Raw genomic sequence first — 12,956 nt, forward strand, 5'->3', positions numbered from 1 at the left:
GTTTGAACAGAGCCCCTTGCACAGCATCCACTATCTCTCTACTATTGTTAGATTCTGCAGAAGGGATTCTCCAGTCTACATCCGGCAGATTAAAATCTCCAACGATCACTTCTCCCTTCTTCACCATCTTTTGGATGTCTTCAACCAGATCTCTGTCCAGCTCTTCCTTTTGATTTGGAGGCCTGTAAACCACTCCAATAAAAACGAAAGCCCTATGATCTTTTTTTTGGTCGGCCCATAGTGCTGCTTCTTTGCCCCATCTTCCTTGCAGCTCAGATGCTTGGATATTGTTTCTGACATAAAGAGCCACTCCTCCCCCTTTCCTATCCTCTCTGTCTTTCCTTAACAAGTTATAGCCTGGTATTGCCATATCCCAATCATGAGATTCTGTGAATCACGTCTCCATGACAGCAACAACATCCAAGTCCGCCTCCGCCATTAGGGCTTGCAGATCTGGGATTTTATTGCCCAAACTAAGAGCATTTGTGCTCATAGCTTTCCAGCTTTTCTCATTCAGGTTACTGCTTTTCTTGGACTCCATTTGTGACTTATTTAGCTGACTTGTTATCCACTTCACCCTTTTCCATTTCATTTGTTTTTGGGGAGTGATTCTAATTTCCTTCTGCCACCCCCGGCATCTAGTTTAAATGCCTTATAACATAGGATTTGAATTTATCTCTTAGGATCCTTTTCCTGCCAGACAGATGTAAGCCATCTTTGACAAAGAGCTTTTTACTGTTCCATACACGGCCCCAGCCCCCAATATATCCAAAACTTTGTTCCTTACACCAGGATTTAAGCCCTACATTGAATTATTAATATGACTTAGCCTCTCCTTCCCCCTTCCATGAACAGGTAACACTTCTGAAAAGGCAATGGTTGTCACCGTGTGACTAATCTGCTTCGCTAGAGACTGGAAATCTCTCTGTACTGCTTGGATGCTGTTTCTAACAAGGTCGTTGGTGCCCAGATGGATGATAATATCAACTTTAGAGTCTTTGCTTTCTTCTTTGATTGCTTTGACTATCTGAATAGTATTTCTGCTACTGACTGTGTGACCCTGGGGTGAGTCACTATCTCCCTGTGTCTCTGCTCTAATCCTGGCTCTGTCATTGACTGTGTGTGTGAAACTGGGGTGGCATTTTATCTCCTTGTACCTCAGTTCTAATCCCAGCTATGTCACTGACTGTGTGTGACCCTGGGGTGAGTCATTTTATCACCTGGTGCATCAGTTCTAATCCTCAGCTCTGTCATTGACTCTGTGTGACCTTGGGGTGTCTCTGCTCTGTTCCCAGCTCTATCACTGATTCTCTGTATGACCCTGGGAAGTGTCCCTTTATCTCCCTGTGTCTCAGTTCTAATCCCAGCTCTGTCATTGACTCTGTGTGACCTTGGGGTGTCTCTGCTCTGTTCCCAGCTCTATCACTGATTCTCTGTATGACCCTGGGAAGTGTCCCTTTATCTCCCTGTGTCTCAGTTCTAATCCCAGCTCTGTCATTGACTCTGTGTGACCTTGGGGTGTCTCTGCTCTGTTCCCAGCTCTATCACTGACTCTCTGTATGACCCTGGGAAGTGTCCCTTTATCTCCCTGTGCCTCAGTTCTAATCCTCAGCTCTGTCATTGACTCTGTGTGACCTTGGGGTGTCTCTGCTCTGTTCCCAGCTCTATCACTGACTCTCTGTATGACCCTGGGAAGTGTCCCTTTATCTCCCTGTGTCTCAGTTCTAATCCCAGCTCTGTCACTGACTCTGTGTGACCCTGGGAAGTGTCCCTTTATCTCCCTGTGCCTCAGTTCTAATCCTCAGCTCTGTCATTGACTCTGTGTGACCTTGGGGTGTCTCTGCTCTGTTCCCAGCTCTATCACTGACTCTCTGTATGACCCTGGGAAGTGTCCCTTTATCTCCCTGTGCCTCAGTTCTAATCCTCAGCTCTGTCATTGACTCTCGGTGCACTGCCTCAGGCATTTTATTTCTTTTGCCTTACCTTAATGAACAGCACTAGTGGTAGTGGCATTCTTTTGTCTTTCTGTGGTACAAACTAGGCAGCACAGGTGGCAGCCAGGCTTCCCATCCCAGAGGTGGCTGTGGGTACGCCCTTCCTAGCTCTGAGCCTTACATTTTGGGATGATCATTCCCCGCTGGCACAGTTATGTACATTTGCTGTTCTCCTCAGGGGACAGTGATAGGAAGGGCGCAAAACCAGAATCATGCACAATCTGCTTGAGAACACGATAATACGTTCTGACCTAATCAGAAATGGATAAAATACAGCTTTCACGGGCTCTTGGCTTACATCGCAGATAGCCCTGTTCCATAGTCTGAGGCTAGTAATTCTGAGAATGCGGCCTACTGGCCCAGTACAAAGTCATGGTGGGAGGGAGAGAGAGGTGCGTGGGGGGTGCCTGATGGAGAACCAGAGCGAGAGGCTTCTGTCCGAGGACGTGAGCACGTTTCAGCAAAGCTTCGTGCACACAAGTTCTCTCTCGTACTACCACTGCGGCGGATTTCAAAAGTCGACCTGACAACAGAGCCCGATCAGCTGCTGGTCACGTTACGCCTTCCAGGGACCGAATGATCCCCCATAGGCCTTATCTGAGCCTTTGCCCTCTAGCCCAGCCCGTGACGGAGGGATGCTAGCAAGGGGCAAGGTGAGGGCACAGGGGAAGGAGATGAGCACGGGCTCCAAGCAGAAGATGAAGTAGGGCTGACAGGAGACCGTCCTGGAGTTTAAGCACCTACCACAAAATTAAATCAGATTAAACCATGATTTGTAACCAGCTTGCCACCCACTTGTTTTTTTCATTTTTACACTGTTAAACTCAAAATACCTCCAACACTAGAGTTTCTCTCTTGGGTGAGGCTCCGACGTCCCCTGCTCTCGCCCCTGGCCCTGTGCCTTTTCCACTTACGCCTCCCATAGTGGGCAAGTTGCCTCCATCTGCCCGCTCTTCGCCTCATCTTTCGCAAGCGCAGACTGCCGAGCCTCCCTGTCCTCTCAGCCCCATGCTCTCCTCGACTCCCTCCTTTCCGGACTCCGCTGGGGCCGAACTAGCGACATCCAGCTCCTTCCCTCAAAGCCCGTGTTCAGGGGTGATACTAGCGCCTCGGCCCGTGGGACTGCTCCTTCCCCACACCCCAAGCTTAGCCCTCGCTCCTCTCCCAGCTCCCACCACCCCTGCACTTCACCCTCCCACCGTCTGAAGAAGCAGCTTCCTCCTCTCCCTTCCCCTCGCCACCGCTGGGTTGGAGGAACAGCCTAGTGGTGAGAGCAGTGGCTATGAACCAGGAGACCAGGCTTCCAGTCCTGCTGTCGCTCCTTGTGACCTTGCGCAGGTCACTTTACCCTCCATTGCCTCAGGTACAAACTTAGATTGTGAGGCCTCTGGGGATAGGGAAATACCCACAGTACCTGAATGTAATCCTCTTTGAAGCACTGAAAAAAGTGCAAAAAGCGGAATATAAATCTAAATAAATATTAAATCCCGGCTGCACTTATCTATCTCATGCCTTTGCTGCTTCTCTGGCAGGCGCCTTTCAGTCCTCGGAGAGTCTGCTCTTCCCGCCCTCCTCTCTGCCTAGCTCTCCGTGTGTTATTCTGCGTGGAGCAGTGACTGGGCTCTCTGAGGGCTGCGCCACTTTTACTAAAGCCACACCCGGATTAGCCAAAGGCCAGGACGTACACGACCCCCTAAAAGGTCCCTTCTTCAGATGGGTGACAAAAGCATGGAAGGTGAGATCAGGCCACCCTGCTTAGAGCTGAGAAACCACCACCCACTGCTGGCTGTCTGTCTGTCTGAGCGCAATCTGCAAGTCTCTTGCAATTTGGTTTTGGGCCCCAGCTTACAGCGAGGAAGTCAGGATCCGTGCCCCACCCAGAAGGAACGGCCCCCTCTGGCTTCCCTCCAACCGCGGCCGACGCAGAATCCCTGCTCTGGGGAAGAGGTGGGAAGCTGCATACAAACACTTTACTAGGGATTGTGAAACTGAATAATTCGCTTGGTTGATGGGGCACCTGGGCCCGGAAAGTGATCTTACAGAGGTAGGAGCATCGTGATTAGACTCTGACATTACGGGCGGGCTCGTTTCATCCTGTATAGGGCACCGCTCCGGTCAGAACCACGCTCTCTCTCTTTTGTCCGGGCTCTCTACAAGATGGGATACCTTCCCAGGGCATGATCCAGCGGAGGTGTGGACCGGACCTGCCCTGACCTCCGTGGGCCGGAAGCCCCAGCGCCTGCTCCTTTCCGGACAATTCTGAAGCGGTTCCAGTGAAAAAAGTGTCACCGATGCAGAGAATCCAGTGGCACCGGCAAGCAAACACAGCTACTGCAACTTTCCTGCTGCACAGCAAGCGAATCCTTCTCTGGGTTTTCCTGTGCAAGAGGCAGTGCCCCCCTCAGCGTGCACATCGAAGCTGGGCGTCGCACGGTCAGGAGGCGCTGTGGGTTTTCAGGTGCGCCGTCAGCGTGAACTTCTGGCTGAAGCTCTTCCCGCAGTGCGCGCAGGCGTAGGGCCGCTCCCCCGTGTGAATGCGCAGGTGCATGGTCAGGGCCGAGTTCCACCTGAAGCTCTTCTGGCACTGGCCGCAGGCATAGGGCCGCTCCCCGGTGTGGATCCTCTGGTGCCGGATCAGGGTGGAGCTAGAGGCGAAGCTCTTCGCGCACTCCTCGCAGGCGTAGGGCCGCTCCCCCGCGTGGGCCTTCTCGTGCTTGGCCAGCTCCGAGCGCCGGCCGTACCGCTTCTCGCAGCGGCCGCAGGCGAAGGGCCTCTCCCCGGAGTGGCCGCGCTTGTGCACCACCAGCGCCGAGCTGCGGGCGAAGCCCTCGCCGCACTCCGTGCAGATGTAGGGGTCCTCCGCGCTGGCGGGGCGCGGGAGGTCCGCCGGGCAGGCCTGGCGGCGGGACTTTCTCCGCCGCTCGGCGTAGGGGTAGGCCCTGCCCCCGCTGTGCACCCGCTGGTGCTTGCGCAGGGACAGCTTCCACTTGAAGCTCTTCTCGCACTGGCCGCAGGCGTAGGGCCGCTCCTCCGTGTGCGTCATCTGGTGGCGGATGAGGTCCGTGCTGCGCAGGAAGCCCTTGGCGCACTCCGCGCAGGAGAAGGGCCGCTCGCCGGTGTGGCTGCGCTGGTGCTTGATCAGGTCGGAGCGGCGGATGTAGGTGTTCTTGCACTCGGGGCAGGTGAAGGGGCGCTGGCCCGTGTGGACCCGCTGGTGCTCCGCCAGGTAGGCGCTCTGGCTGAAGCTCTTGCCGCACTCGCTGCAGATGAAGAGCTGGTCGGTGACGTGGATGCGCAGGTGCCGCATGAGCGCCGAGTGCGAGGTGAACCTCTTCCCGCACTGGGCGCAGGGGAAGGGGCGCTCCCCCGTGTGGATGCGCGTGTGGACGGTGAGCGCCGTGCTGCGGCTGAAGCTCTTCTGGCACTGGGCGCAGCTGAAGGGCCGCTCCCCGGAGTGGCTGCGCTGATGGCGGATCAGGTCGGCGCTGCGGATGAAGGTCTTCTGGCACTGGCCGCAGGCGAAGGGCCGCTCGCCGCTGTGGATCTTCAGGTGCCGGTTCAGCACGGACTGGTGGCTGAAGCTCTTGCCGCACTCCTGGCACATCACCAGCTTCCTGTAGGCGTCGGGGAATCCGCCCCCGCCGGGCTCGCCCGCCAGGTCCGCGTCACAGTCCACGTCATCCACGACGATTGACTGGATGAAGTCCCCTTCGCTGCTGGGGAAACCGTCTTCGCCGTCCTCCGCCCCGTTTGAACCTGGGGAAGCCATGTCCTCTGAGAAAGCGTCCCGCGACTCCGGTTTTATAGGATGCTGCCGAGATCACCCTCCGTCATCCCGGTCCTCACCTGTGGGAAGAGAGAATTCAGACATCACTCGTGCACCCGTAACGTGGAAAAACCTCTTAGTTCAAAAGAGAAAGAAACAGGCTGGCGATCAACGCGCCCTTTTCTGTTCACGCATCCCGCACCCTGCTCTTTCCTTGCTGGTTCTCATCAAGGATTCCAGTCCCACCCCCCGTCCCCTGACAGGCACCCGGGTCTGGGACTGATCACACGTTCCTGTGCCTGTGTACGTAGCCCACGCTTCCTCGCTTGCTTTCTAAAGCTTGAGTTTCATCAGAATGCCTTGCGAGTACCCTGGAAGCGTTTATCTGCCTCTCATAAGCACCATCTCGCTCCCACGTGAGGGCACACACACTCTCACACACACACTCTCACACTCACTCACACGCGCGCACACTCACACGCGCGCACACTCACACACACACGCGCACACACAGACCGAGAAAGGCACAGACCCGTGCATACACGGGCACCTTCCAAGCTGCTCGCCCCTGCTTCTCCTCCCGCCCTGCCATTCGCCCCCACCTTATGACTGCAACAAGTGGGGAAACTATTTATTTATTTATAATCTTTTATATACCGACCAACTTTGGGAACATCTCATCGGTTCACAGTAAACAAAATGCAGCTAACGAGCTTTACAGAGAACAATGAACAATCATTAATAGGTAAACTAGCTTTACTACACCGAAGCAAAAGCCAGCGCTCAGCGGCCGTCACTCTCTTCTGCTGATCTCTTTTGCAAAGCATTCCCGAAGCCAGGCCCCTGCCTGCTCCCCTCACTTCTTTATATAAAAGTTATGAGAGACCCCACAGGGCATACGGCACTTTGCAGGAGACCTATAAAGCCAGAAAGAGGGCGCTTTCAGCACAGCCACCCTGCGAACCTGCTGTCCTGACCCTCTGCACAGTCACCATCGGGCCCATACAGTACAGTGCGCTCGGACGCACATTTTCGACTCTCTAGCTTTACCCCTTATACAGTAAGGGGTAATAGCACGTCAAAAACGCGCGTCCAACCCCCCCGAAGCTAATAGCGCCTGCAACATGCAAATGCATGTTGCAGGCGCTATTAGTTATTCCCGCGCGATTCAGAAAGCAAAATGTGCAGCCAAGCCGTACATTTTACTTTCAGAAATTAGCGCCTACCCAAAGGCTGGCGTTAACTTCTCCGGGCACCGGGATTATCATGGAGATATTAAGTCGAAGGCTCCAAAATTTTAAAAAAAAAAATTTTTTTTTAATTGGCCGGCGGCAGCGGGTTGGAAGGCGGACGCTCAATTTTGCCGGCGTCCGTTTTCCGAACCCGTGGCTGTCAGCGGGCTTGAGAACTGACGCCGGCAAAATTGAGCGTCTGCTGTCAAACCTGCTGACAGCCGCCGCTCCCGTCAAAAAAGGAGGCCTAGGCATGCGCTAGTGTCCCTAGCGCCTCTTTATCGCGGGCCCTCATTAGTATATTCTGCCCCCTGAATCACGCGCACAGGGGACTGGCCTGTGCGCGCGCCCACTCTCCCGCGACCTTTACTGTATCGGCCCGCATGTTAGGCTGGTTAATGTCTCTTCATAGTTCAGGGAGGGGTGGAAACTGCAGAGCTTGCTGCTCCGGCCCTCAGGAGCCTGGTGCTGCTCTCCCAGCTTCGGCGACTGTGCTTGCACATTAAAACTGCACCTGGCGCCAGGAGACTCTGGTGCAGGACGCAAAGAGAAGCGAGGCAGGGCTTGTGAGAGAGGTCAGAACCGAAAGCCACGGGCAATCTGGAAGAGATCTCAGCTGAAGGAGACTGGTGCCGAAGATAAGGCAGGACCCTTGGGAGTTTTTTTCTCCCTGTAGCAGGGGTGGATGCACTCCGTGTCTGCAGCATCTTCCAGCTTACCAGGGGAGATGATGACTGCAACTCCAATGCAGGTCCTGGAAGCCCAGTGCAGTTATACCACTCCTTGCAGGTACCCCCAGAGTCTCCCCGGAAGCACAGGGATGTTGTGGGCTCTGCCCCCCGCTCCGTGCAGGGACCCCCAGAGTCTCCCCGGAAGCACAGGGATGTTGTGGGCTCTGCCCCCCGCTCCGTGCAGGGACCCCCAGAGTCTCCCCGGAAGCACAGGGATGTTGTGGGCTCTGCCCCCCGCTCCGTGCAGGGACCCCCAGAGTCTCCCCAGAAGCACAGGGATGTTGTGGGCTCTGCCCCCAGCTCCGTGCAGGCCACCATTGTTGCATTCCCATCACCTTGGCACCAGGGATCCCCTGTGTATCCCATTCTTATCTCCACCACGTCCCCCAGGAGGGCATTCCAGGCATCCACCATCCTTTCTGATGTTGTTCACGAGCCCTGTCTCCTTGGAGCTTCACAGCATTTTCCACTGAGAATGATTGGCTCCTTGTGCATGAATATTTTTAGATATTTAAACCTCTCTCTCATGCCCACCTGCCGCGGTCTCTCCCCTCGTCTCTGGTGCACATGTTCAGGGCTTCAGTTTCGACTCGTGATTTTTGTGCAGACTCTGCACCATTTTGGTGCCTTTTCTCTGCACCACTTCCATCCTCTCCCTATCCTTTTTCAGATAAGGTCTCTAGAGCTGGACGCGGTACTTCAGATGAGGCCTCACCAGGGACCTGAACAAGGGCATCACCACCTCCTTTGTTCTACTAACTTTTCCCTCTCCATGTGTCCTGATATCCCTCTGGCTCTGGCCGCCACCTTGTCACACTGTTTGGTTACCTTGAGATCATCAAAGACGATCACCCTGGTGCACATCAGCCTCTCCCCTCCCATCCTATATGGATCATTCAGATGTTCTGTTTCCCAAATTCAAGATTCTGCACCGAACCTCAGCTGCCAAGCAATAGACCATGCCTTGGGCTTTTTTAGATCGCTTCTCATTCTCTCTACTCCCTCAGCATGTCCACTCTGTTGCAGATCTTCATATCATCTGTAAACAGGCAAACGTTTCCTTGTAACCTCTCCATAACATCACTCACAATGATGTTAAAACAAAACTGGCCCCTGAGGCACTCCACTGATTACCTCTCTCTTTCCTCGGCTGAATACGGGATCCAAGACTAGAGACAGAGGTTACAAACAGAACAGGATCTGGGATGAGAACACTCAACAGTGCACGTAAAACTCTCTCCCGGTTTCCAGAAGAGTGCCGGGAGCACTGCACGTGATGGAGAGAGAGAAAGCTGCAGACGATGGAGAAGGAAGGTGGAAGAGCTCATTGCATGGAGTCATGGTTTAATCATAGCACATGCCTCAGGGACCTCAGTTTATATTCCAGGAGGTGGTATGGAAGGGATGATGTGAGAAGGAGCTTGTAAAATTAGAGCCGATGGCTGATTTTGCATCTTCTGCCAGACTTTCTCCCGGTAACACTCTCTCTCCCTGGCCTGTTCCTATTCTTGGAGTTTCTTATTTGGAGTCTGTTCAGCTCCAGGAGCGGCTGGCAAACCTCAGATGGAATCGCAGCTGTACGAGCGGACATTGGGGAAGAGGAGTTCAAACTGGCACCGAACCATAACAAACAAAATGGACTGAAAGAATTCGGAGAACTCCTTTTTGTGTGCAGGATACCATAGGCCTGGGGGTAAAGTGAACCCTGGTGGGAGAAGCAAGAGGCTTCCACCCTAGAGAAAAGGGGCAACAGTGACAAGTTCACCTCTAGTAAATACCTAAATCAAACAAAAACCTCCGAGGCATCCCCTCTGTGTTCTAGGGCCTGTGGGCTTCAAACGCACCGAGAAACACTGAACCAAATAACGTGAAAATGGAAAAACTAAACACCGCTTCATTGTGGCTCTGACTAACACAATCTCCTGTTACCTTCGGCAGGACAGATCCCGTCTTACTGATCTGTCACCTCTTACTCATCTGGATTTCCTTTGGACTATTGCTTGTGGCAGAATCTGGAGAAGCAATTTTTTTTAAATAGAGAAATCATATCGCAACTAAAGACCAAGCTTCCAGTAAACCCTTGCAGCTGCGCACCAGCAACTCCGGCCTATCACACTCCTCCATCCCCCCCCAAAAAAAAGTTACAATTCTAAAACTCAACCAACCAGGCTTCCTAGTCAGGTGCTTGGTTTTCAAAGATGGCTGCCGACCGCAGAGCATTCTGGGATGGAACCTTTGGGCTTCTTTATTGATGGCGCGTAGGATTCCCCCAGGTCAGCAGGGGCAGAAGAGAAGGACAGGCGGAGAGAGCAGGAGAAACCGTTGTCTCTAGTCTCTTAGGATTTCCACATCCCTCCATTGCTTTTTCATGTCAGGTTGAGTTGGTCCTGATTTTACCTCATTGCGTGTAGAGACCCGAGGTTCTGGAAAGCCAGACCCCAGCATCAGCCCATCCTGAAATATTTCCGCCCCTCGGTTACCCCTAAGTGGTGCAACATTTAGAAACCCCCATGCCACCTCCACTTGCTCACAGGGCTAGCCTGGATCTCTAGCTGCAGGGTAGGGTGTCTTTTGCACCTGGACAATCTCCTCTCCTCTTCCTGGCACTGTGCATTTCGGTCCTGAAGCCTGTGAGGTTAGCTGCATAGAGCTGAGAGCCTGGAGACCCTCTGACAGTCACTTGACCTCTGTATGGTTGAAATCTGGACCGCATGCTCTTTAGGACAGGGATAATGTGAGCATGCACATTATCTTGCATACTGAGAGTGCTCTATAAATAAAGTTACTGGGGTCTTTTTAAACATGGAATACATTGCTGAAGCTTTCCTTTCATTGAGCTCATTCTGCTCACAAGACTTAAAAAGGCCTGGAAGTTTCCTCGGGTTCCCCTCTCACTCAGGCCATTCCTCTACTGGGCTACTGCCGGAGATGCCCCAGTCTTCCCCTTACCCCCTTCCTGTCTAGCCCAAACAGGCTAGGGCCCGTTCCACCTGATGCTAAGCCAAGCAGCAGGGACGGTGCCATAAGCCAGGCTCAGCAACTCTGAATTTTTATTTCTAACAATGATCATATCCCCCCTGAGCGATCAGGGAAGTCTCTGCAGAACTGAATGACGAGCAAGCTCTCTAAGCAGCAGGAGACGTGCTCCAGATTTCTCAGGGACTGACAGCTGCAGTGCCCACCCCGGAAAGCACTGCAGGGAGGAAGAGTCCCACTGCAGACCAAGATGCAGCAACAAACTCTCAGGAGCTGAAAATGCCAAGAGGAGACTCCCTGCAAAATGCAGAGAGCGCGGGAGCTGAAAACACCAGGGGGAGACTCCAGCATAAGGCTGAGAGTGCAAGGATTGAAAGCAGCAAATGAGACTGCAGCAAAATGCAGAGAGCACAGGGGGTGAAGACTCCAGGACACTGCAGAGCATGCAAAGGCTGAAAATACCAGGGAGATAAATCCTGCAAGGAATAAATGAGACTGGCGCAAAATGCAGAGCACAGGGGGGGTGAAGACTCCAGGACACTGCAGAGCATGCAAAGGCTGAAAATAGCAGTGGATAAATCCTGCAAGGAATACATGAGACTGGCGCAAAATGCAGAGAGCACAGGGGGTGAAGACTCCAGGACACTGCAGAGCATGCAAAGGCTGAAAATACCAGGGAGATAAATCCTGCAAGGAATAAATGAGACTGGCGCAAAATGCAGAGCACAGGGGGGTGAAGACTCCAGGACACTGCAGAGCATGCAAAGGCTGAAAATAGCAGTGGATAAATCCTGCAAGGAATACATGAGACTGGCGCAAAATGCAGAGAGCACAGGGGGTGACTCCAGCAAGCTGCAGGGAATGCAAGGCTGAAAATACCAGGGGAGGACTCCTGCGAGGACTGAAAGCAGCAAATGAGACTGCAGCACAATGCAGGCGGCGCAGGGGCTGAAAATAGCAAAGGAGAGCGTGCAAAGCAAACTGCCAAGCTAGGGCAGAGAGGGAGCCCCGCAGGACAGGGCAGTGAGAGGCTACCCATCCCCCTTACCTGGGCCGCCGCCGCGCGCAGCCACCTCGCGGGCGCCCCCCGCACCATTGTGTGCCCGGCTCCCTCCCAGCAGTGCTTTGCAGCAGCTGCAGCGCTCAGGAAGTGGTGCAGGAGGAAACCATCGGGCGGCCGGGGGAGGGGGAGCAGCCAGCCCAGGGGTGCAGCGTCTGCCGCTGGTCCGCGCGGGCCCTGGCCCGGGGGCTGCAGCCCCCAGCCCCTGCTGCTCCTCTCCCCCCCTGCCCGGGACTGGAAAGAGGGTTTCCTGCATTGCATTTTCTCTGCCCCGCCGAGCTCTCTCGGTTTTGCACGGCGCAGGAGGAAGTGCATCCCTGTTTGCCCCTCCCCTCAAGCTCTTCCCCTTCTCCCTTCTCTCTCCGCTCCCCTTACCTCTTCCTTTCAGACCCTGCAGCTGGTGGTGCCCGCAGCTCTCTGACAAAGTGGCCTCTGCCCTCTCCATAACGCGCCCCCCACAGAAGCCCCACTTAGTTTAACTTGTTTCATTCTGCAGGAGGAGCAGCAGTGGGATTTAAACGCTCATCGCCCCCTCACCTGGCTCTCTGCAGCCCCCCTTCCTCCCTCAGACCCCACCGGGGCCGCATCGCAGGAAGGTGGCCCCACGGAGCATCAGGCCCATGCCCTTGTGTGCTTTCTGTGCAGCAAAATACGCCCGTCCTACCTCTGAGAGCTACACAAGTCTCCCCCATAAATCTCACATTCCCTAAGAAAAGTAGTAAGTAAACAGAGCTGCACTCCCTCTTCCGTCCATACGGCTGGAGCCCCACAAGTTTTGTTACATCGCTCATATCTATAGATATATGATATCTTGTTTATCTATTTACATAGGTAGGTAGATAGACAGACATAGATATCTATATATATATATAGATATACATATCTTAGCTTGGATTCCTGGTCTGCTGTTAAAGTCTCTTGCCAACCAATCAGGTGTTCAACTACTTGCCAAGTAATGAGACAACCAGTGTCAGGCACACAGACATAGACACACACACTTGTGTCTGACAGAGAGAGAAAAAGTGTGTGTGTGTGTATATTTCTCTTTGACAAAAAAAGACTCTCACTCTTTGTGTTTTTGTCTGAAAGTGAAAGTGTGTGTCGGTGCCCCCCTCTCTCTCTGATGCAGAGAGAAAGGCACTCAAACTCCAAACACACACTTTGTGTCTGCGAGAGACTGTGTGTAGGGCGGGTGCC

At 53.7% G+C, this 12,956-nt stretch overlaps 1 protein-coding gene across 1 annotated transcript; it reads right to left on the reverse strand.

Annotated features, from left to right (window-relative positions):
* Positions 1-1,010: 1,010 nt before the first annotated feature.
* LOC115091744 (zinc finger protein 271-like) lies at positions 1,011-12,066 on the reverse strand. Its single transcript, XM_029601918.1, has 2 exons — positions 11,748-12,066; positions 1,011-5,840 (listed from the first exon to the last, which is right to left on the reverse strand). The coding sequence occupies exon 2, from the start codon at positions 5,761-5,763 to the stop codon at positions 4,429-4,431; it is 1,335 nt and encodes a 444-aa protein (XP_029457778.1). The 5' UTR covers positions 5,764-5,840; positions 11,748-12,066; the 3' UTR covers positions 1,011-4,428.
* Positions 12,067-12,956: the final 890 nt, after the last annotated feature.

The sequence above is a fragment of the Rhinatrema bivittatum genome, chromosome 5 (assembly GCF_901001135.1).
Source record: "Rhinatrema bivittatum chromosome 5, aRhiBiv1.1, whole genome shotgun sequence".
NCBI lineage: Eukaryota > Metazoa > Chordata > Amphibia > Gymnophiona > Rhinatrematidae > Rhinatrema > Rhinatrema bivittatum.

Excerpts from the sequence above, each read along its gene's own strand:
- LOC115091744 (XM_029601918.1), bottom strand. The coding sequence starts at position 5,763 with ATGGCTTCCCCAGGTTCAAACGGGGCGGAGGACGGCGAAGACGGTTTC.